The sequence below is a fragment of the Protopterus annectens genome, chromosome 7.part0 (assembly GCF_019279795.1).
Source record: "Protopterus annectens isolate FY-2018-M chromosome 7.part0, PAN1.0, whole genome shotgun sequence".
Taxonomy (NCBI): domain Eukaryota; kingdom Metazoa; phylum Chordata; order Ceratodontiformes; family Protopteridae; genus Protopterus; species Protopterus annectens.
Window position 1 is genome coordinate 1,226,613,324 of NC_056739.1, and position 25,374 is coordinate 1,226,638,697.

At 38.7% G+C, this 25,374-nt stretch overlaps 1 protein-coding gene across 1 annotated transcript in view; it reads right to left on the reverse strand.

Annotated features, from left to right (window-relative positions):
• Positions 1 to 25,374, reverse strand: part of DNAH1 (dynein axonemal heavy chain 1) — a 5,225,710-nt gene that overhangs the window by 3,084,739 nt on the left and 2,115,597 nt on the right. Inside the window, exon 26 of the mRNA XM_044076389.1 lies at positions 5,877 to 6,017. Coding sequence (XP_043932324.1) covers positions 5,877 to 6,017 — 141 coding nt within the window. The remainder of the gene's footprint in view (positions 1 to 5,876; positions 6,018 to 25,374) is intronic.

Sequence of the window (25,374 nt, forward strand, 5' to 3'; positions counted from 1 at the left end):
TCTATAATTATTTGCTTCAAACACATTGGTTCCTTCATCAATTTTTTCCAATATTTCTAGCCCCTTACTGGCTAGTTTCTATATCCCTAATTGCAGTCATCCCTATTGGCAAAATCGACTTTCTGCATTCGTGTTCTGGCTTAGTTCTTAGAATATTTTCTGCAACTTTATGAATACAATATTCTATATGGTTGCTGTTATTCTCCTTAAGGATCTGCATACAAAATTCTACTCTCGCATTTCTGAAATGTCCCATCTGTTTCATCATCATCAGTTTTCACTTTGATTTATAACCTTCTGCTTGCATTATTTATGAACAGGTTTGCCAGATTTCCGACTGGCCGGGAAGGGACAAAATAAAACAAAAAAAAAGGTCTTTCACAGTAAGTAAGGTCCAAAAAAAAAAAAAAAAAAAAAAAAGGTCGGAGCTACTGAGCTACTACTTCTGTTTAATATACTACTTCTGTTTAATATGGAACATCAGGCAGTTCCACATTAAACACAAGTAGCTTCGTGTTTACCGGTTTTTGATTGGCCCATATGCCGGAATACGAGCCAATCACAAAACTTGCAAAATGGAGCTGTGTTTAATGCAGAACTGCCTGATGTTCTGCATTAAACACAAGCAGCTCCGTGTTTAGCAATTTTTGATTGGCCCATATGTCGGGATACAGGTCAATCAAAAAAAAGCGGAGGTCTCTTTCGCCGGGATTTAAACTGGCATTACGGGACTCGGAATCGGGTTGCTGATCCCGGGACAATCTCGCTCAAATAGGTACGTCTGGCAACCCTGTTTATGAACCTTAACAGCATAGCTCTAAAGTAGCCATTTAAATCAGGTAATCCTAAACTACATAGTTCTATGGGGTGGATCAACTTCTCCACTTAACTCTTGCTCTCTTCCCTTGACAAATAAATTCCTTCAACTCTTTATTATTGTTCACAACTCCTTCTTTGGTTGATAAAACATATCAGCCCTGTATATAAAATTAAAGGGTTAAAAATTTTCATTGCTTATATCTTTTTATCCAAATCTATAATCAAGAGCTTCCAGTTTCTTAGTTTTTGCATTGTGTTTTGTTTGGTATTTTTCCACATATCCTTAACTGCCACAATAGAATCTTTTTTACATCAAACACCTCTATACTTCATCTTATCATATGCCATAAGTATGGGTATTACTGAATCAATTCATGTGTGGGTACACAGTGCACCTCTATAGAATTTCTTTTATCTTAATTAATTTTATATCCTGACAAGACTTAAAATTGTCTCAAAATATTCCACAATACCAAAATGTCCTTTTCCAGATTTATCAGTTACAAAATGATATCATCTGCAAATAAATCTAACTCTTGATTATCATACAAGTTATATGCTTGAATTTGTGAGTGTCTTATTTTCTTTGACAATGGCTCTAAATATAAAGCAAATAACAAAAGAGAATGAGGACACCCGTGCCTGGCTTCTCTCTTCAAACACATCATGTTGGAAAGGAACCTTCCCACCTTAATTCTTGCTTCTGACCCCTCATATATCCTCCTAATTAACCCTATTTTCTATCAGGGAATGCAAATGACAGCATTGCCCTACTTATAAAATCTGAGCTAACTCTACTGAAGGTTTTTTTCTGCATTAAGAACCATCAAAAATAGTCGTATTTTTTTACATTCCACTTCCCTCTGGATTATCATTGTTCTATTAATGTTGTCAAATGTAGGCCTCCCCTCCACCAAACCACAAAGCACAGTTGTGTAAGTAAACATACCATAGCAGTAGATGTTTGAATGATCACTACTGCATTAGCCTTGGCTATATGGGTTATATGCTGTCAAGGTTATAACAGCTAGCCATCTTCAAAAGCTTCAGGGAACATTCCACACATCCAAACTATCAGGCAGCTTGAGCATAGCTGACTAAAAGACTGGTTTGGGAGCCAACCCCTTCAGGGATTTCATGCCAACAGAGAGATGGAGGCTGAGCCCTGAAAGGACAATGGTAGGAAGAACAAAAAAGAAATAGCCCCACCCTGGCATAAACAACATACTAAAACACAAGGTTGATGGAGGGAGGGAGTAGCTACTGCAACAGTAATCACTGAACATCTACTGTTATGGTAAGTTTACTTACACAAATACACCATGTTCATCATATCGATCACTGCTGCAGTAACCTTATCTATATGAATAGATTACCCTACCTTACTACATTTGGGAGGTGGAAGGAGAAAAGTCTAGAAACCCCTGGAAAATGGTCCTTGCAAAGCCAAAGCCTGAGCTAGAACTAGAGAAGAACTCAAGTGTATAGTGCTTTGTAAAAGTATGTGCAGAATGGATTGTACCAGGATCATCTGGAATTGTGTTTCACAAACTTGTTCAGACAACTTAGGTCCAAGATTGGACTTAAGTCCTCATATTTCTTTAGCACTAAAAAGAATCTTAAGTAAATTCTGGATCCTGTCAGGTCTGGTGGAACCACTTGGATGATTCAATTTGTTAGAATCTTTCTTATCTCTGAAGCATGTGTTTCTCTTTGTGAGGGTATAACTTTGGGAAGTGTCTTTAAATGTGGAGGAGGTTAAAGAAAAGGAACGGAATAGCTTCTGGTTATATAATCCACTGCATCCGGACATCTTGAGTGAGGGATGTCCAGACCAATGGGTGTAGGGACAAGCACCCCCCCCCCAGAATGCCTCCAGAGTGTAACAATCAGGCAAATGATCAGGGGCTCTGATAGGGCCTCTTTGAGAAGGGACCCCAAAAGCCCTGGTTCTGGGGACTACCTCTGCCCCAGGGGGGAACAGCCACCATTAGAATCCCCCCCCTGCCATGAGCAGGTGGGGGGGTCTTTCTCAAGAAGAGTTGGGAATGAGCCCCTGACACTTATGGAAAAAACTTTCTTCCTGACATTTTGGTTTCTTGAAAAGGTCCTCTGGGGGCTAGAAAAATGGATTATTTCACTGTCTTGTTTATTCATTGACAGCATTTTCTTTACCTTCAGAGTGAAGGCTGTCAATCCATCATAGGGGGCATTAATGAAGGATGTCTTGAAATGCTCTGCAAGTCACATCCAAGCATGTTTCCAAAGGGATACGCCGGTGCTTGCAGCTCTAAAAGCATCTTCCATGGCATTGGGAATAAGACACATCGAGAGATTAGGTAAGGACTGCAGGTAGCCATCTGTGAGTGGATAGATATTTTTCAGTTCAGCAGACAGGGACCCTGAGAGAAATCTGGAAAACTCCTTGGTTAAATCTTTATGGAAGCATGTAACAGGTACCAGGTAATTCAGCACCCAGATAATAAAGGTTTCTGAAGATTAGACTCACTAACCACATCTATCCAACACCTGAGACCCATTGTTAGGGGGATGAACAGTTGGAATGCTATTCTACCAGTTTCGTATTGGCGGCCCCTGCAACCACCATAAAATCCATGGCCAGACTGTAGCTCCAGTAAGGAATGTCTTTTGTAAACAATACCAACTTGTCAGGCTTATGGGGAACTGACTTGGTTATGTCTGGTTCCTTCCATAAACCTTTTGAGATTAAGTCTGCCATCTCATCTGTGAGAGGGACCACCTAAGAAGTAGATGGGCCAGCACCAAAAGCCTCAAGAAATGCTGAGTCTGCATGGGAAGAGGCTTCAGATGACCACAACCCTTTCTGTGTAACTAGTTCTAAAATCTCTCCAAATGAGATGTTCTCAAGAGAGGATCATAGGGGCATTTCTCTTTCACTGAAATCAGTATCTTCCTGTGGGGCATCAATGTGCCTCCTTTTGCATGTCTTTCTGATTCTTCTCCTTGGTGGGATGCTATGAACAGGACTTGGGGGGGGGGTAAAAGGGGATCCTCAACAAGTACGGGCTCAAGTTTTTTGTAAACTGGCTGCCCCAATGGGACAGGACAAGTAGGATCAGGACCTGGGGAAATCATGTGTGAGAGGGATGGATATGAGCCTGAGAGGGATGTCGGCTTACTGGAATGAGACAGCACTCATTCAAAATCCTCAAAAGCAGAGACAGATATGGAATCAGAGACACATATGGCAAGAACCAAAGATCCTAAGGAAGCCTGGTCTTGAGAAACCATTCGACTTGGCTCAGTCTGAAGTTGACATCAGAGTCAAGCTGTCCTACGCCAAAGCCCCAAGAGAGGCAAACAGCTTTTAGGGTCTATGCACCAAATCATCTCCCCCAGACACAACATTGATGACTCATCCCCAAGATTTGGTAGAATCTAATGTGCTCAAAGCCAACCAGATCAAAGACACCCCCAAAGTCAAAGAAGCCCATGTCTTCAGATCTGATGAGGACATATCCCAGGGGCACTTACATCCAACAGTCCGATACAGCAGGATGGATCAAGGAAAGAGCAATAACCTGATGAGAGGAAGTGGTCAATCCCACTGCCAAGGTGGGGGCCAGAGGGTGAAGGACCCCCAGCTGAATCTCGATCCTGAGAAATTTCCTCATAATCCTGTCCTTGTCAGCCTCAGAAAGACTCCTGGAGGACCTAACTTAGCTGAGAGGAGTGAAAGTGAATGATTCAGGGACTATTTCTTTGGTTCTCTTTATTCTTCTCCCTTTTCTCTCTTTTTAGTTTGTTTTCATGTGGCTCATAGCATGAGCAGCTGGTTTCTTTGATAGAGTAGAAGAAAATGAAGAAGCAGAGGACCGAGATGGGTGTCTTTCTCCTGTAGAGGCAGGGAGAAGCCCCTTAAAAACTAACTTAGTCCTCCTCTCAATAACGGCCCTGTGAGCAAAGGCCTCAGAGATGCTGCACTATGCAGATGTTCATTCCCCATGAGTATATGCATTTTTATGTGCATTTAAATTTGGCTGCTTGTGGATGCAAGCCTGACAGTTTTTCAGACATCCTGGAAAAAATCCACAAGAAAGAAGCAACCTGTCAAAAAATATACTTTGAAAAGATGACAACACAGCTATGCTAACACCAAGTTGACTAACTGCTAAGAGACAGATAAAGAAAAAGAAGTGCCAATGGGCATCGAGAGACTGGGAGATTAAATTAACAATATCTAACTGCGTCTATATGTATGTATATGTAAATACACACACACATACACATATATGTATTTACTTTCTTTATGGAAAGGGGAGATCTAGGAGGCTGGAAAAAATTCCACTCCAACAAAAAAAAAGAAATATATGAGATAAATTCCATAAAATGCACTTATCTCTGAGAATCGAGTCTGAGCACAAAGGACCAAATCTGTAGCAATCAAGCAGCAAACAAGATCAGAGTTATCTTTCTCCTTATAAGGGTTTTATGGTTAAGGGGAGGATTCTCAGCACTGGAGCCAAAGCTTGAGAGTGGCCAAAATTGGATCCGACTCAGATCCAAAGACCCATCCACTGAGGAATGGACAGAAGAGACAACATCAGATCTGCACAACAAATTGAAATAAAAATCATGAAAAATATTGAGTTGCATGCTTGCATAACCTGAATAAGGCTTCTGTAAAGTAATGTACATTTGTCTGAAAAAGGAAAACAGCTTTAAATATGACAGAGTTCAAAAGATGGTGCACATAAGACAACAATAATCAGTACTTGTCTCTATCCGCTCACTCACTTCAACCTGCCTAAGAACAGTAATAGAATAAGGGACGCTAACAGAACATGAGTGGCTAGAAAGTGGCATCTTAAAAAAGCCATAAAAAGAAATATGGGAATCTGAATGGGGATGAAAACAAAACTAATGATATGCATTTAACTGTTTTGCAAGCTAATGGAAAACAGAATAAAAGAATCAGCAGCACAAGAGCATACTTCCTTTTTCATCTGAGAAGCAAGATAGAAAAGGAATCATGAGTTAAGCAATACAGCTCCCTTTCAATTATACTCAGTTACCTGAGCTTCCAGTTGTGGATACAGTTTTGTAGATAAATCTCCAGCTTCAAGGGCTTCAGAAACTTCTTTTGTCCAGAAGGTTTGACATCCAGCAATAACAACTTGACCAGGCCAAGAAAGGACCCAGTCTGTGCGGGCAGTCTGTTGAAAGAATGTTGAAGTGTTCAGAATTTTGTTTTACAGGTTTTATAATGTATTTGCTTAAACAGTGAAAAAGCATGTTCCAAATATTCAGAATTACGCTTAGTGATTACTGAGTTCTTAAATCTCTCACATATAGCAAATTCTGAATCAGTCAACTTAATATTTTCTGCATTTTAACCTTCATATTATAATAAAATATTATTTAATTGACTCATGGATTATATTTGTCTTTGTTCACGCTCAAGAAAAAATGTTAACTTCTGCCTCTTTGAAAACATGTGCATACAGTTCATTGCATAAATATAACAAAGAGGTCATAAAACTAAACAAATAAAAGCACTGGTAGAAATACCTGAAGAATATTATGGTGGTCAAGGATGTTCAAAGCCAAGTAACTAAGATAACTTGGGGAAGGCACTGTAGTTTATGCATCAAGAGAAACTGATAACGTCTCAAAGCATGTACAGTCCAAAGTAAGGGTGCACTAGATCTCAAGAGAAAGTGTTTGGGGGGGTAGAACTTGAGAGAGGTGTCAAAAACTCATGGGTCATGGCAATTATACTGTGGGGACTAGTTTCTACTGCAATGTTTATTTTTAATAAGAAGGTGACAGATCTACAAAATGAAGAAGTTTTGTACTCATCATAATGTTCCATCTGTGTTGCCTGTTTTCATTCTTCCTCAACTGATGGGTTCAGATCTAATCCTTGGATCTGACTTGGCCATTACTAAAGCTCATGGTAAACAAAAATCTCTCGAACTTCTCCCTTACCCATAATGCACCAACCCTAAGCTACCTCAGGTCTTGTTTGCTGATTTTACTAGAAAAGGAATGTTTTACATGCATAAATCTAGTTGATGTAAAATCGCATGTACTCCTTAAAGGAAAAAAATATATCTGGAGCTCAATATAAAGGACAATGATGTCTCTATAACAGCTCATTCGTACAGAAATGTGTGACTAGAAGGGATGGGCCTGGTGGGTGGGACACTGAGGAAGAATGAAAATGGACAATACAGATGGAACATTATGGTGAGTACATAATTTCTTTATCTGATGTTGACAGTTTTCATTTTATGCTCAACTGATGGGACAGAGTCCCCAGCTACTGACAATCCTGGGTGAACTCTAAGGAAGGATATTCCTGAGCACAGTTGAACCAAAGGATGTTCTACCCATGGAGACCAGATCCAATTTGTAATGAGTAATAAATGTATGGGGAGTAGCCCAAGTTGTTGCTGCACATATGTTGGCCATGGAAGATCTGGATAAAAAGACTGAAAACGTTGCCATGGACCTAGATGAATGAGCTCGTACCAGTTTTAATAAGGTAATACCCAATTTGTTATAGATAATTGAAATATAATCAATGTGCCATCTGGCTAAAGTTACTTTTGCAACTGGTTTACCCAATTTCAATTCTGCAAAGGAAACAAGTTGGTCTGTTTTTCTGATTTCTTTTGGTCAATGCATGTAAAAACGTAATTGTCTGTGAACATCCAATAAATGTAAAATGTATTCTCAATTATTTGCAAAATTAGGAAAGAATACTGGCAAATTAATGGACGGATAGATTTTGACACTACCTTGGGAAGGAAGGAAGAATTTGTTCGTAGTGTCAATCTGTCCTTGTGAACGATCAAGTATGAAGGTTTTGAAGAGGAGGCTTGAATTTCTGAAATTCGTCTATCAGCGATAATGGTTAATAGAAAAACAGATGTGCAAGTAAGATACTTAAGCTCACATTTAGCTGCTTGCTAAAGGGGAATGTATTAGTGCCTGCAGTACCAGACTGAGATCCAATGGGGGGGTAGGGTCATTAAACAGATGTCTCAAAAGAGGAGTGGCTGTCAAGAAAGCTCTGCACAATTTATGATAATCTATTGAAAAACCTTCAAATCCAATATGTAAACTTGATATTGCTGATAACTGAACCTTAATGATTGAGGAACTAGCCCCTTCTTTAAAAGGTCATGCTGAAAAGTCACGTATGTTATCTACTGGAGCTGAAAAGGGATCAATATGATTTTGTTGTGCCCAGAAAATTAATCTTTTTCATTTACTCAAATGAAGTTTCCTTGTTGAAGGTTTATGGAAAGATAAAAGAATATGTCAGACAGGGGAACAGAGCATTGGTTGTCAGGCTATTAATGGAATTGGAGAAACCAGGCCATCAGCCTGAGATTTGAGATGTCTGTATGGATCATATCTGTCGGGTGAGACAGGAGGTCTGGAATTGGATCCAAAATCCAAGGTTGGTGAAGTGAGGCCAAAGGAAGGGAACCCAAACCTGTCGAGGCCAGTAAGGTGCAATGAGCATGACTTTGTTCTTCAACCTGGCAGCTTTCTGTAGAAATTTCAGAATTAATGGGATTGGTGGGTAGGCATAAAGTAGACCAAGAGGCCAGTAGTGAAGTAGAGCACCCCTCGGTGATTCCCCTATGGAGGAATTAGGGCAAAGTAGTTGCTGTATTTGTTGTTCAGGGGAGATGCAAAAAGGTTGAGGCAAGGCTGACCCCATTGATGAAAAATCATTTCCGTCACTTTCTTGTTGAGAAACCAATAGTGAGATAGAAGAATGTACCGGTTCAATTTGTCTATCACACTGGACTTCCCCAGAATATGGGTGACTACAAGAAAGTGATTGGATGAGATCACCCATTGCTCCACTGTGAGTGGTTCTCAACATAAGGGGTATGACTTGGTCTCCTCCCTGGTTGTTGATGTACCAAACTACTGACATGTTGTCCGTTTGAATAGCAATTGTCCCTGAAGGCAGCTATTTCTGGAATTCCTGCAATGCAAGAGCACTGCCCTTATCTCCACAACACTGATATGCAAGTTGGCATCTTCAGGGGACTAAGTGCCTTGGACTGTTTTCCCCAGAAAGTGCCTCCCTCCCATCCCAACTGGGAAGCATCTGTGGTCACTATGGCCTGGGGCTGAGGGAGAATAAATGAATGGCTGTGTGGAACTTGATCTGATTGAATCCATCACTTGAGATCTCTCTCTTGCATGTCTGAATGATTTGTATTTGTATTGACATGGGTTGGTAAAGTATCAACCATTGTGTTGCTAGCATCCATTGGAGAATCCTCATATAAAATCTGGCTAAAGGTACTAAGGTTATTGTCACTGACATTTATCCTAGAGCTTGAAGAACCAAGCCGACTGAATTCTTGGTACCGCAGATTATTTTTCTGACCTGTGATCTGACAGTTTGTACTCTTGAGGGAGGTGGTGAAGCTACCTACCATTGACTTTGTGTTGAAAACTGCTCCTATGAATGTCAACTTTTGGGTTGGTTGTAGTTGATACTTGTCATAGTTAATTGTTATTCCCAGATGTGTACAAGTCTGGAGAACCTGATTTATTGCCTTTATCAACTGATGCCTGGTCGGGCAGTAATGAGCCATTTGTCTAGATCTGGAAACACACAGAATCCCTGCAGTGTCAAGTGAGCTGCTATTACTGCCATGCATTTGCTGAACACCTGGGGGCTGTGGGGAGACCAAAGGACAGAGCTCTGAACTGGTAGTCACTGGCTCCCACCTGGAAGCGTAAATACCTTTTGGATTTTCTGCTTATCTTTATGTGATAGCATGCATCCTGAAGGACTATTGAGTACACTCAGTCGCCCCTGCCCAGAAAAGGGAGAATGGACTGGGACCATCTGAAACTTGGTATGCTGAACTGACTTGTTCAAGTTGCTGAGATCCAAAATTGGTCTCCAGTCCCCTGTTTTCTTTGGCACTAAAAAGAACCCTAAGTAAGTTCCAGATTCTATCTGGTCTGGTGGGGCCTCTTGGATGACTCTTTTTTTTTTTAGAAGCTTTTGTATTTGAATTACTCTTTCTTCTCTCTGACTGTGTGGAACATCAGGGATTTTTCTTGAGACTGGAGGCAGGAGGGAAAAGGGTATGATATAGCCTCTGGCTATAATCTTCTGCACTCAAGTATCTTTTGTTATGTCTAGCCGGGCTGTGTGGTGCAGGGATAATTGGTCCTTGATTACCTCCACATGTGGACAATCAAGCCTCCTTTGAAGAACACTAGTAAGGTCTGTCAGAGTAAGAATCTCTGAACCCCTGGTTTTGCAGGCCTCGTCTGTTGCGGGCATGTCATCGACTATTAGAGTTTCCTCCTCTACTCCTGTGGGAACTTCCTTCATGTGTGTCCTGGAAAGGACCCTGGGATTTCCTGAACCACATCATTAGAGCATCTCACTGATTTCTTGAAAAGGATCTCTGAGGGGTCGATAAACATATGCCCACTGCAGACAGGGTCTTTCCATCCTTTTCACACCAGGATAAAGTTTCTTTCAATGTGGGGCCAAACAAAGAAATGCCGTCAAAGGGAGCATTGATGAATGGAGACTTGAAGGGATCTGCGACATCACATAACTACATCCAGGTGTGTCTCCTGATGGAAATGCTTGAACCCACTGCCCCTGAGGCACCTTCAGCTGCATGTGAATCAAGACTCATTGATAAATTCAAAATAGATTGCAAGGTAGCCAACTGAGAAGGTTTTTTTGTCGGATCCAAGATAATTGGATCCATCATTTTTTTTCTTCCACAAATCCGTGGGTGAAGAACTTTGGGATCTTTTCAGATCCAACTTAGGCCTTTTTCTAGACAGCTCCAAGACTGAGGTGAATGAGGTGGAAGGCCCCAGAGATGAAGGCTTTACTTTTTTACGTTTATGACCGGGGGACTGAGCCCCAGCTATCGCTTCTCCAAATGATGATAGTAATATTCCTTTTAACATAAGCTTATTTTTCTCTCTACTAGAGCCCTAGGATTGAAATTATGGCAGATCGCACAATCCTCCTGCAGATATTGTGGCCTAGGCAATAAAAACATAGTGTGTGGGCATCTGACAGTGGTAGCTTGTGCCCACACTTGACACATTTCTTAAACCCAGATGGGTCTTTTTCAGCCATTATACCAGCAACCATAAAAAAGAAAGGTTAAGTAAGACAGGTTTTTGTTTTTTAAAGAGCAAAGGCAGGAAACATTTACCAGAGATGCTATGAAAGGACTGCGGAAGAGTGTTGAAAGGTAAAAAAGGTAGAATTACAACCACTGAACACTAGATAGAGGAAAAGGGGAAGAGGGAATTACCAACTTGGTAACTGATGAAATACAGAATCGTATGAGGGTAAGGGATGAGAAATGTATGAAAATATACTAAAATATAAGAAAATATATAGATTTGGAAGATTTTTAAATGAAAAAATATCACTTATTTGTGAAAGCTTGAGAGCTAGGCTGACTACGGCTTTTCGCTAAAAGCGGCAAATGAGATCTAGAGTAGCTTACGGTTGGTGCATTATGGGTAAGGGAGAAGTCTGAGAGCTTGTGGTTACTACGAGATTTAATAATGTCTGAGGCAGATCTGAATCCATCAGTTGAGGATAGAATGAAAACTGACAACATCAGATCAACTCCTTTCATTTATGGTGGTGAAAGATAAGGTTTCAGAAGTTTAAAGGAATAGGAAGGAACATGACTGCTATGTATGGGTTATCTGTGTAACCAGATGGCCTTGACAAGCAAGACATTGTCTGAAAATCAGCCATGCTACATGTTTTTATATGCTTTACAAATGAGGAGGTAGGTTAGCAAGTGTTCTGGGAAGACTAACAGTACTATTAGAAAGGCAACAGTTATGATTCAACAACAAATAGTGCAAAATCATAAATCCTAGTAAGAGAAGTACAAGAAAGGGCTATTTCATGAGAAGTAGAGAAGAAAATGAATGTGGTATCATTAATTATATCAAGGAAATACTTTGCTCAGTGTTGTGAAGCTGCAGCATCCTCAAGGAACTAGGAGCTCTTTTATTATATCAACAATTATTGAGGGCTTTTCTAAGGTACAGATTTCAGTTCTGAAGGCAGAAAATCATCCTCATGGAGAAGACTCAGAGAACAGTAATAAGTACAATCAAAGGGTATTATTATATGTAGTGATGCTGCAGTTGACAGTAGGCATGTTCCCAGGTCACTCTTGTTTACCTACTTTTTTAATAAGTCAAAGTTTTGAAGTTATGTGCAGTTAAGCAGTGCAGTTTGGTGATCAGTAACTGCACTGATGTCAAGTGTTGAGAGGAAGATGAAAAAGAAGTATGGGAATAAAGAAAGTTTGGTGAAGTTGTTGAAAATGCCTGCAGACTGCATAGTGAATAGCATTATTGTAGTAATGGTGGTAGACTGTAAAGGCCTCGAAGGCAAAATTTAAGAAGTGCAGGTCAAGGAGGCTTGGGAAACATTGATGGTGATTTCTGAAAAGAGGAAACAGAGAAAATGAGTGCTAAACATAATAGCTACATTGCTGAAGAGAGGGAAGGAGATGTTGAGGACATGGATTCTTTGAACTCACATGCCAGCACCACAGAAGAGCTGCAGAAATAAAATAAGAAACTAAAAGAGCTGCATACCTGCATAGTAGCCAAGATAAAAGGCACTTAAGGAGAAATAAGCAGATTGCTGAAACACCCTGAATGAAAAACATTCAAATTACTAGTGTAGAGAAAAGGACTGACAGAATTGTGTGGCTGACGTACAAAAAAGGTAAACACATATCAGTGCATTGAGAGACATTTAAGGTTAAAAAAAAGACAGATCCTTCTGCTCTGGTAACTGGGTAAGCAACGGAAGGTTGCAGACAAATGTGTTTTTTTTTTACAATAATTATACAGTACATACACAACCTCAAAATGGACAATTTCTGGCATAAAAAGAAGTTATGTACTTACCATAACATTCCATCTCTGTTGTCCCTTTTCATTCTTCCTCAACTGTCGGGTTTGGATCCGATCCTCAGATCTGTCTCCACCATCGCTAAAGCTCATGGTAACCAAAAAGCTCTCGAGCTTCTCCTTTACGCATAATGGACCAACCCCTAACATACATCAGTTGTTGTTTTCTCATTTTACCAGAAAGATATCTGTTAACATGCATCTATAAAGAGATACTTAAAAACGTAAGTATCCTATACAGGAAACAATATCAGGAGCTCAATAAAAAAAGACAGTGGTGTCCTTATAAAATCTCATTCCTCTAGAAGTTAGTATAAATAAAGGATGGGGAATGGTGGGTGGGAAGTTGAGGAAGAATGAAAATGGACAACACAGATGGAACATTATGGTAAGTACATACCTTCTTTATCTGACGTTATCAATTTTCATTCTATCCTCAAGTGTTGGGACAAAGTCCCCAGCTACTTAAAACCCCGGGTGGACCCTAAGGAAGGTTATTCCTGAGCACAGTAGAACCAAAAGATTTATTTATTTATTGCATTTGTTGACCAGGAAAGTCCACTGGGTCTAGAGGAGCCCATTTTCAGTGCAGGCCCGGGGAGAAAAGCTCCACATTGTTACATACATTTAACTAATAAAAACATTGTTGATACATATTACAAAATGGACCCATTACAACATACAATTAATAAACACATTACTACATACAATTGATAGGCATAGATAAAATAGCAGATATGACATATTAATATTCCATACAAAGCAGAAGCATTTTGAAAGTGAGAGCATGTGTGTGGAAACAGAAGAATGCAGTAACTTAGAAGTGTATGAGAGTTGAACAAGAAAAAAGTATATACATGTGAGTGTATAGGGTTCAAAACAAAGTGTTGATGAGTTCACGGTGTAGAGGGGGTGAATAGAGTGTATTAGGCTGCAGAGGCATGATAGAGCAAGTGTAAGAAGGTACAGAGAAAGAGTGGGAAAGTTTAGAGATGCTCTGCCCCTCAAGGCCAGATCTAATTTTTAATGAGTGATAAAGGTATGAGGACTTGCCCAAGTTACTGCTGCACAATGTCATCCACTGAAAACCTGGATAGAAATATTGAAGAAGTTGCCACTGACCTAGATGAATGGGCTCTTACAGATTTAGTTAAGCTAAGGTCCAATTTGTTATAGATAAAAGAAATACAATCAGTCAGCCATCTGACTAAAGTTACTTTTACAACCAGTTTTCCCAATTTCACACCTGCAAACGAACAAACAATTGGTCTGTCTTACTGATCTCTTTTGTCCTATGCAGATAAAAATGTAATTATCTAATAAATGCAACATATTTTCAATTTACTTTGCAAATTTAGGAAAGAATACTGGCAAATTAATGTACTGATTGATAATGACACTACCTTAGTTGGGAAAGATGCATTAGTTCGTAATGTAACTCTATCCTTATGAAAATTCAAGTAGGGCGGTTTTGAAAGCAAGGCTTGAATTTCTGAAACTCTTCTCACTGAGATAAGGCCTACTAAACAGACCATCCTCCAAGTAAGATTATCATGGTCAGAATTTGCTGCTGGTTCAAAGGGGTTATTAAAGTTTGCAGTACCAAATTCAGATCCCATGGTGGAGTAGGGTCTTTAAACGGTGGTCTCAAAAGAAGAGTGCCTCTCAAAAATGCTTTGTATAGTTTAGCAGAAGCTATTGATGAAACTTTAAATCCAATAAGAAAATTAAATAATTGCATCTGAATGGTAGAAGAGCTCACCCTTTCTTTGAAAAGTAAAGTTAAAAATTAAAGTGTGTTATATATTGGAGCTGAGAAAGTATCAGCTTGATTTTGTTGTGCCCAGTAAACAAATCTTTTCCATTTACTTGAACAGAGTTTTCGTGTCAAGGGTTTATGGGAAGATAAAAGGATATGGAGGACAGATGAAGACAGCATAGGCCGTCTGGCTATTAATGGAATTGGAAAAACCAGGCTGAAAGCTTGGGGTTTGAGATGTTTGAATGAATCATGTCTGTTGGGTTAGATAGAAGGTCTGGAATTGGATCCAGAATCCATGGTTTGTAAAGTAGATGAGGCCACAGGAAGGAGAACCAAATCCGTCAATGCCAGTAAGGTGCAATGGGGATGACTTTGCTCTTCAACCTGACAGCTTTCTGTAGAAATTTCAGAATTATTGGAATTGGCAGATGAGCAAAACGCAGACTGGGAGACCAATCATGAAGTAGAGCATCCCACAGTGATTTCCCCTGTGAGTGGATAAGGGCAAAGCAGCTTAAGCAGCTGCTGCATTTGTTGTACAGAGGAGATGCAAAAAGAAAGCAGCAAGGCTGGTCACATCAATGAAAGATCATTTCTGCCACTTTCTTGTCGAAGGACCACTCGTGAGGTAGTAGAATGGACCTGCTCAATTTGTCTATCACACTGTACTTTCCTGGAATGTGCATTGCTATGAGAAAATGGTTGGATGAGATTGCCCACTGCCACACTCTGAGTGCTTCTCGACACAAGGGGTGTGATCTGGTCCCTCCCTGTTTGTTGATGTACCAAACTACCGACATATTGCAATGCTAAAAGCACTGCTCTCATCTCTAGGACATTGATATGCAAGTTTGCCTCTTCAGGGGACCAAGTGCCTTGGACTGTTTTCTTCAGAAAGCCTCTCCCCACACTCCAAATGGGAAGCGTCTATGGTCACTATAGCCCTGGGCAGAGGGAAAAGGAATGGACAACCTTGTAGAACCTGATCTGATTGAATCTACCACCTGAGATCCCTCTTGTATGCCTGAGTGATTCTTATTTGTGCTGACATGTACTAATAAAGAATAGACCACTGTGTTGATAACATCCATTGAAGAATTCTCATATGAAATCTGGCTAGAGGTACTAGGGTTATTGCCATTGACATAGACCCTAGAGCTTGAAGGACTAAGCAGGCTGAAATTTTAGTACTGCAATTTATTTTCCTGACCTGCGATCTGATAGTGTGTACTTTTGAAATAGGAAGAGAAGCTATCACTGACTTTATGTTGAAAACTGCTCCTATGAATTCCAAGTTCTGATTCAGTTGTTGTAGAATAGTGTGTGTATGTTGTACCTTTAAGAAGCATTTCCAAGGATGGCACATGCATATAAATAGCAAGCACGTGCTAGCTTCAGTGCCATTTTGAGAGTGCAGCCAGAGAGTGAGCATGTATGAGTGTAATAGCTAGTTAGTTTATATGTTTATCTAAGTTAAAGTTATTAAGCCTTAATCCTGATGTGTTTGTACATAAATAAGGCTGCCTGAACAGAACCCACAAATGCTCGTCTGTTTTATCCTGACTGGACGAGGGACATGGTGTCAGAACCATGATTCCAGAGACTGCTTTTCAGAGCTATGAGGTGCAGAGTTAACAGTGAAGGTAACCTAAGAAAAATGAGCACAAAAAGGGGCGAGAAATGAATCAAAGGTAATGAAAACTTGCACAAATTATTTATTTATTTATTAAAAAGGTAAAACAGAGCATTGCAAGGGCACGAACTGCATTATTAAACAAACAAGAGCACAAAAAGTTTAATAGTTAAACAAAATGTTTAAAATTAAGATATTTGATAAAACAATTATCAGAAAGGCACATAAAGGGTCAGACATTACCTCATAATTGCAAAATGAGCATGTTTAAAGTAAAACAGGTATGTTTAGAGTAAAACGAGCACAAGAAAAGTATAATGGGCATTAAAAAAGATTAAACGAGCAAAACAAATATAAAAAAGTGCAAAAATTTCACATTAAGCATAAATAAAGTAAGGCAACTGCATGTTTTTGGTAAAATACTGTGCTTTGGCATAAACAACTATTTTTCATTGTCTGAAGCTATTCAGGGCATAATTAGAGTTATTTGAAGTATCTCAAAGTGTGTAAAAGTGCTTTACAGTGTGTGCTTATTACCGTGCATTTATTCCAAAGAGTATATATGTGTACAAAGTGCAACTATTTCATAAAGTGCAGTCAAAATACAGCCATTTTGAAAAGTTTCTTGTGCTGGGTGTGTCTATTCACAAAGTGCCACCATTACAGTGTCTTTTGCACTGTAAAGCGTTACTTAGGAAAGTACAGCCATTTTGGGAAAGTTTCAGTATGTTGTGTACTGTTTATTCGCAAAGCACAGTTACTTCAAAATGTTTCTTACTCTGAGCTTCTTCTGCCCAGTTTATTCACACAGTGCAATTATTTTTAAATGTTTCTTACACTGATAAGAGGTGATTTCTTACAGTACAGTAATTTCAAGAGTATTCTTGTACTTGAGAGACTTATTTCACACAGTTCAGTTATTCAGAGACTTGTGCTATAGGGCATAGTTACAAATACTGGCATAAATTTATGGCATAGTGTATGTGTGTGTGTTTGTGCATACTTGCAAAAGCCTTCACTGGTATGTGTTAATATGGCAGATGGATTTTGCAAGCCATCACCACTTGTATATGATCAGAATATTGCAGAGAACTGGAGAATATTTGAGCAAGAGTATGATATTTTTATATAAGCAGCTTATTTTGGCAGAGATCCACACACGAGGACATTCATTTTGTTAAACTTAGCTGGCTCCGAGGCCATTGAAAGAGAGCATTCATTTGTGTATGCATCAGCACTATATGAGGGAGAAGATGAAAACCGTCATTTTGTTGAATCAAGGCAAGATACCAAGTGTTTGAAACACAAATTCAGGGAAGTGTATAGCCCCTAAACAAATGTTACATTGGAGAGGCATTTATTTTACATAAGAGATCAAAAGCAAGGGGAAACTTTTGCAGCTTATATTACTGATCTGAGAAACAAAGCTCAAATGTGTAAGTTTGGTTACTTAAAAGATGATTTAATAAAGGACAGGTTTGTCTGTGGTATTAATAGTGCTGCAGTGAGAAATATTTTGCTTTAACAGTGATTTGCCGCTGAGCAAAGCTATTGAGATTTGTCAAGTCCATGAAGTTACAGAGAGCACACAAGTATGCTTGCAAGTGATGAGCATGGTTTCAGCAGGCTACAGAGCAAATATAGACAGCATGCAACATGTGGCTAATAGAAGTAGGCCTAAGCACATGGCATTTGTCACCCCTGCAGACTCCCCAGGTAAAACCCATAGTTTTTCAGCAAGTTCTAAGAAAACGACATGCTTAGTGCAGTACAAGGATAAGTCAGCAAAACCCAAATCAAGTTTTATTGTTATTTGTCGCAATTGTGGTAGCAATCATGATTCTAAAAGAGAAAGATGTTTAGCATTTGGACAGCAATGCCACAAGTGTAAAAATGGAGCCATTTTCAGAAAATTTTTGCAAATCAAGTAAACCTCACACAATTATAAAGAAAGGTCACTCCAAAAAGCAAGTTGATATTATAGAGTGCTGCAATTCGGTTTTCTATGTAGATGGTGTGTCTGTAATTGGTGAAAAGGTTGATGCAGTAAATTTGTTGGCAAAGAATGAAGTGTTTTGTACTGTCCAGATCAATGGTAAATCTACCGAGCTCAAAGTAGATACTGGTTCAAAGTGTAATGTTATGTCAGCAGACACATTTGCTAAGGTGAGAGCTGGTGAGCAACTTAATGTGGTCAGTTGTGCAAAACTTGTTGCTTATGGAGGGGAAGAAATTAAAACCGAAGGCTCAGCAGTGCTTTCATGTTATTTGGCTAGGAATTGTTACGTGTTATTCTATGTAATCCAAACACCTGTGCAGTCATTACTGGGTCACAGAGACAGTTTGAGAATAAATTTGCTTTCCTTTACCAAAGAAGCTCATCATAAAAATACTTAACCTAGTTCCAATTTTACTGAAGCTATTTTCTCAGAGTAGGCTGATGTTTTCGATGACAAGTTAGGCAAACTTCCAGTTGTGTATTCTATGAAGTTAGACCCAGAAGTCAGTCCAATAGTCAGACCTGCAAGAAAAGTGCTATGCAGAATAAGGTTAAAGCTCAGTTGGAAAAAATGGTGCAGCAAGGAGTAATTTGTCCAGTTCCAGAACCAACTGAATATGTGTCGTCCATGGTAGCAGCCCACAAAAAAGGCTCAGATGAAATCAGAATATGTATTGATCCAAGAGATTTGAACAAAGCATTAAAGAGACCACATCAACCCATGAGTACAGTTGAGGAAGTCGCACCCCTTATACCAAGTGCCACTGTTTTTTTCTGTCTTAGATGCAAAAAGTTCATTTTGGCAAGTGATGCTTGATTACAAATCTTCATTAATGACTACTTTCAGTACCCCATTTGGAACATACAGATTCCTCAGGATGCCATTTGTAATAAATTCTGCAAGTGAAGTCTTCCAGTGGGCAATGGAGCAAATTTTTAGAGGTTATCCTTGTGCCATAATAGTAGATGATTTACTGGTTGGAGGCAATAATGAAGTAGAGCATGACAAAAACCATAAAAGAGTTCTAGACAAAGCATGTGAAGTGAACTTAAAGCTCATTCCTATGAAGTGCAAATTCAGACTACCAGAAGTAACATATGTAGGTTATTTATTTACTAGCACTGGTTTCCAACCAGACCCATCCAAGCAAGCAGTCATTCTTGAGATGCCAGCACCAGATAATGTTCAAGCTCTACAGCATGCTCTTGGTATGGTCAACTACTTAGGCAAGTTTATACCAGACTTTGGTGAGTTTACAGCACTTTTGAGAGAGCTAACACACAAAAATGTTACATGGTCTTGGTTGGAACAGCACCAGAGAACATTTGAAGTCCTTAAGCAGAAAATTTCCACCCCACCTGCATTAAGATACTATAATGTCAATAAACCAGTAATTCTTTTCTGTGATGCTTCAAATTTTGGTCTTGGTGCAGTTATTCTTCAGGAAGGAAGGCCAGTAGCCTATGCATCTAGATCTCTTACTCAAGCTGAAATGTAATATGCTCAGATTGAGAAAGAACTTTTGGCAATAGTATTTGCATGTTCAAAGTTTCATGATTATATTTATGGTTGAGCTATTCAGATTGAGGCTGATCACCAGCCTCTAATCACTATCTTAAAGAAGCCTATGCATTCGTTTCCAGTGAGACTGAGAAGAATGATGCTCAAATTGCAAATGTACAACTTCAAAATGGTCTATACAAAAGGCAGAATTCTTTATCTGGTTGATACCTTATCCAGATTGCCCAGAAATATAATGAAACAGCTTAATGCAGAGAATTTTTACTTTGATGTCATGGAAGTACATAATATTTCTACCATGAGACTTGATGAGCTGAGAAATCATACAAACACTGATCCAATTTTGCAAACACTCAACTACTGCATTAATGTTGGATGGCCGTCAAAACAATCTAGTGTACCACCTGAAGTGCAAACTTATTTTCTTAAAGAGATGAGATGTTGATGGAAGATGACATTATTTTCAAAGGTCCTAAAATTGTTGTTCCTGCTTGCTTACAATGTGAATATATCTGGATTTTGCATCATGGTCACCCAGGTTCGGAAATTACCAAAAGAAGGACGAGAGTACTAGTATCTTGCCTTCTCTAGTAAAAGACAATGACAAAGTACTTTCTTCTTGTTCAGTATGCAATAGTACTAAACCACATTTGCAGAAAGAACCACTTCAGCTAAGTCAAGTTCCTGAACTACCTTGATTAACAGTAGCCACTGATATATTTGAGTGGAACAATCTTAGTGTTGGTAGAGTCTTATTCGAACTGGTTTGAGATCGATTTACTACCTAATCTAATTTCTATTGCTTTTATCACTAAGTTGAAATGTCATTTCTCAGTCCGTGGTATTTCACACAGTTATTTCTGACAATGGTACCCAATTTACCAGTCAGGTGTTTCAGAAATTTGCAAAAGAATGGGACTTTGTACATATGTCTAGTAGTCCAGAATACCCACAGTCAGATGGACTAGCTGAATGTGCAATACAGAGTGCAAAGCAATTATTAGAGAAGTCAAATGTGATAATACCAATGTCTTTTTGAACTTATTTAATCTCAGAAACATACCCCATGACAATATACTTGGCTCACCTGCTTAGAGACTTCTATCTAGGCAAACCAGAACAACATTGCTTATCAGTTCCAGTTTGTTATGGCCTAAAGCTAAGAACAACAGAACAATTAGAGCCCAACTATTCAGAAAGCATTCTTTCCAGAAGTCCAGCTATGATAAACCGACCAGATTTCCTTGTCCATTTAAAGAAGGAGAGACAATGAAGATACAAACAGCGAAAGGTTTTGACCGGTTTGGTCAAGTAACAGGTATATGTGTCGAGCCGAGATCATACTTCGTAGAATCTGAGGGTGTGGAGTACAGAAGAAACCACATACATCTTCCTATACCAGAATTGATATTGCAGCATTGTTCCTGTGATACAGACTCTAGATCTCAGAGCAATCCAGACAATGTTTCTGTTGCAGAACATGTCTTAACTTCTACTTCTATTCCTGATGATGTTCCTGATGTCAAAATATGTGTTGTAAAATATACCGGTACCCGAACCACTCGTAATTGATAAACAAAACCAACCATAGTAGTAAGTGACAAAACTCATCCAAAAGAAATGGTGAGAGTCCAGGTTCCACAAAAATAAAGACAAATAGTCCACTTTATTGAACTTTAACCACAGGAGCAATCAGAATAAGCGCTTTCGTCTTAGCCACAAGACCTCCTCAGATACCCCCTCCATATTTTTCAATCCATTTATAATGAACTAATTAACCATCAATTAAAATTTTTTAAAATTTTAAAAAGACAGTGCTTAATAACAATTTTCTTTCATCCTATAAAAAGTACAAAAATATATAAAAATATAAATACAGTCCGTTTTACTGATCATGTTAATACTTCTTATCCATAGTTAAAATGTGCTAAAATGTTCAACCATTTACTAAAAATATAAATTTTCAATATTGTATGGTATGGAGGAGTACAATAATGCTATCACAAACATTTTGATGGACACTAAAACCTATTCTCTGGTATCTAAAAATGAGATCAACATAGCGTATGGGAGGATAGATTCACTGTTGGAAGAATATGTTTTAGAAAACAGGATTAGTAGAAAGACTTTATATTTTTTAAAACAATGGAACCCCAAAATTCCCAATATATTTGGAGTGCCAAAAGTACACAAATGTATTAAAGAACCTCCATTTAGGCCAATAGTATCGGCTAAGGGCTCAAAAACACATCCCACTGCAGTATTTATAGATTACTGGATGAATGAGATAGTAATCAATACTAACCATTTAATCAAACACTCTTGGGAATTCTTGAGCAAACTAACACATGGGATTTGGAAGGACAATTTGAGCTTTCTTACTATTGACGTTAAGGATTTGTTTACCAGTATACCCAGGTCTGAGGGATATAAATATTTTAGTGATAGTGTTTATAAACATTCCACTTTGCCCTATGACAAAATTCAACTTATTTTGGAATTAATGGAGGTAGTTTTGAACAACAATTACATCTACTTTCAAGGTGAATATTATCAGCAGATTAGTGGTGTAGCAATGGGGGCAGCATGTGCACCAGTATACGCAAATTTAGTCATGATGAAATGGGAGAATAGGTTTGTATTTAAAAGTACTCATATGAAAAATATTTATCTATATATAAGATTTTTGGACAATATATTTATATTATGGGAAGGTGAAGAAGATAGTGTAAAAAGCTTTGTACAATATATTAATGAAAGCACCCCTTTCCTTAGATTCACTTACACATGGGACAAGGCAGCTATTAATTACCTGGATACTGCTATATTACAAACTAAAGATGGCTTTAGGTCTAAAATATATAGAAAAACAACTTGGTGTAACAGCTATCTACACTACACAAGTAACCACCCCATGTTTATGAAAAAGAGTTTAATAAAAGGACAAGCAGTACGCGTTGCCCGTATGACGTCAGACCAAGAAGATCTTGTACATGAGTTTAAGAAATTGAAAATCATGTTTAGTGAGAGGGGATATCCGGACACACTAATTGATGTGGTGCTGGATGAAGTCTTCAGTGGTTGGGGCAACAAGTACAAACCACTGCTAGGTAAGCCATGGGTAGGTGTGGAAAACACCAATAACAACAGTAACTATAATCAAAAGACAGGAAGTGTAAATAAGTACCAAAGAGCATGTGTTATAGAATACAATGGTTTTTCTGGACCATTTATGCAGATAATTGAGGCAAATTGGAGTATGTTGAAGGCAAACAAAGAACTTTTTGAAATGGTTGGTCAAGCACCCTCATTTTCCTTTAGGACAGGAATTAATTTCAAAAGAACATTTGAGATAACAGAATTTCAAAAAAAGTACGCTGAAAAGGCAACTGTCCCTTGTGGTAGTTGTAGGCAATGTTCTAACATTTTGAGGGAGAATCACATACAGCTGCAAAACGGACTTGGTAGTATGGTCAGATTTTGCAAAGGAAACTGTAACACCAAAATGTTAGTACATTTAGCTATGTGTAATGGGTGCCCTGCATATTATGTTGGAAAAACGGAGAGGGCACTTAAAGACAGGATGCATGAACACTGCTATGATGTAAAAACCAAGAAGGAGACTAGTGTTTTATATAAACATTCCACCAACTGTAGATCTTTTAATGGATATAAATTTGGTATAATAGATATAGTTAAGAAGAACATAGGGGGTGGTGATTCAAAAAATATGCTTTTAAACAAAGAGTTAAAATGGCAACTTAGGTTAAAGTCGAACATACCACCTGGATCGAATGAATATATTTCAGTCAAACCTGTATTAATTTCTAAAGCATCACTAGTTTGAACATTCAGGCAATATATTTATATTAGTTATTTAACAACTATGGAGACACATTATTTTAATTTGGTCTGTAATATTTGAAAATTTAGATTTTTAGTAAATGGTTGAGCATTTTAGTACATTTTGTTTTAACTATGGATAAGAAGTATTAACATGATCAGTAAAATGGACTGTATTTATATTTGTATATATTTTTGTACATTTTATAGGATGAAAGAAAATTGTTATTAAGCACTGTCTTTTACATTTTTTAAAAATTTTAATTGATGGTTAATTAGTTTATTATAAAAGGATTGAAAAATATGGAGGGGGCATCTGAGGAAGTCTTGTGGCTAAGATGAAAGTGCTTATTCTGGTTGCTCCTGTGGTTAAAGTTCAATAAAGTGGACTATTTGTCTTTATTTTTGTGGAACCTGGACTCTCACCATTTCTTTTGGATGTTCCTGATGTGCCCAAAGCTGAACATTCAGCAGAGACAGTCCCAGTTGCTAGACCTAATTCTAATTTCTATGTCACACGATTTGGCCATATTTCCAGACCTAGTGTGAAATACACAGCAACCTGGACATAATTATCTATATGCATCTAGTTCTGTTTAAATGCATGACAAATAACTATTTATTCCATTTGCATGTCAATTAATGTTGCCAATATTTCATGACTCATTTCTCAAAGACATAGGATGTAGAATAGTGTGTGTATGTTGTACCTTTAAGAAGCATTTCAAAGGACAGTGTGTGCATATAAATAGTAAGCACGTGCTAGCTTCAGTGCCATTTTGAGAGTGCATTCAGAAAGTGAGCATGTATGAGTGTAATAGCTAGTTAGCTTATAAGTATATCTAAGTTAAAGTTATTAAGCCTCAATCCTGATGTGTTTGTACATAATAAAGCTGCTTGAACGGAACCTATGAATGTTTGCCTGTTTTATCCTGACTGGACAAGCGACATTTGTAGGTGAGACTTGTCGTAATTTATGGTTATCCCCAGATCAGAACAAATTTGGACTACCTGATTTCTTGCCCTTATTAACAGATGCCTGGTTGTGGCAGTAATGAGCCAGTTGTCTACATATGGAAACACCCAGAATCCTTGCAGTCTCAAGTGAGCTGCCATTACTGCCATACATTTGGTAAACACCCCAGGGGCTGTGGTGAGGCCAAAGTGCAGAGCTCTGAACTGATAATGACCGGCTCCCAGCCAAAAGCATAAATACTATCTGGATTGTGTGTTCATCTTTATTTGATAGTATACATCATGAAGGTCTGTTGAGCACATCCAGTCTTCCTTGCCCATAAAAGGGAGAATGTACTGAACCATCACCATTTGAAATTCTGGGTGTTGCACTGAATTGTTCAAGTTGCTGAGATCCAAAATTGGTCTCCAGTCCCCTGCTTTCTTTGGCACTAAAAAGAATCTTCAGTAAGTTCCGGATTCTATCTGGTCTGGTAGGACCTCTTGGATGACTCTTTTTTTCTAGCAACTTTTGTACTTGTACGGCTGCTTCTTTCCTCTGACTGGGTGGTACATCAGGAATTTTTCACAGAGTATGGAGTGGAAGGGAAAAGTGTATTACATAACTTCTGGAAATAATTCTCTGCACCCAAGAGTCTTTTGTTATGCCTAGCCAGGTTCTCTGGTGCAGGGATTGTTGACCCCCAATTGCCTCCAGATGTGGCCAATCAGGCCTCCCTTCAGCAGCACTGACAGGGTCTGTTACAGAAAGAATCCCTGGACCCCTGATTTTGTAAGCTTCCTCTGCTGCAGGGGTGGTGTTGACCATTAGACTACCCCCCGTGCCCCTAGGGGAACTTTCTCTGTATGTGTTT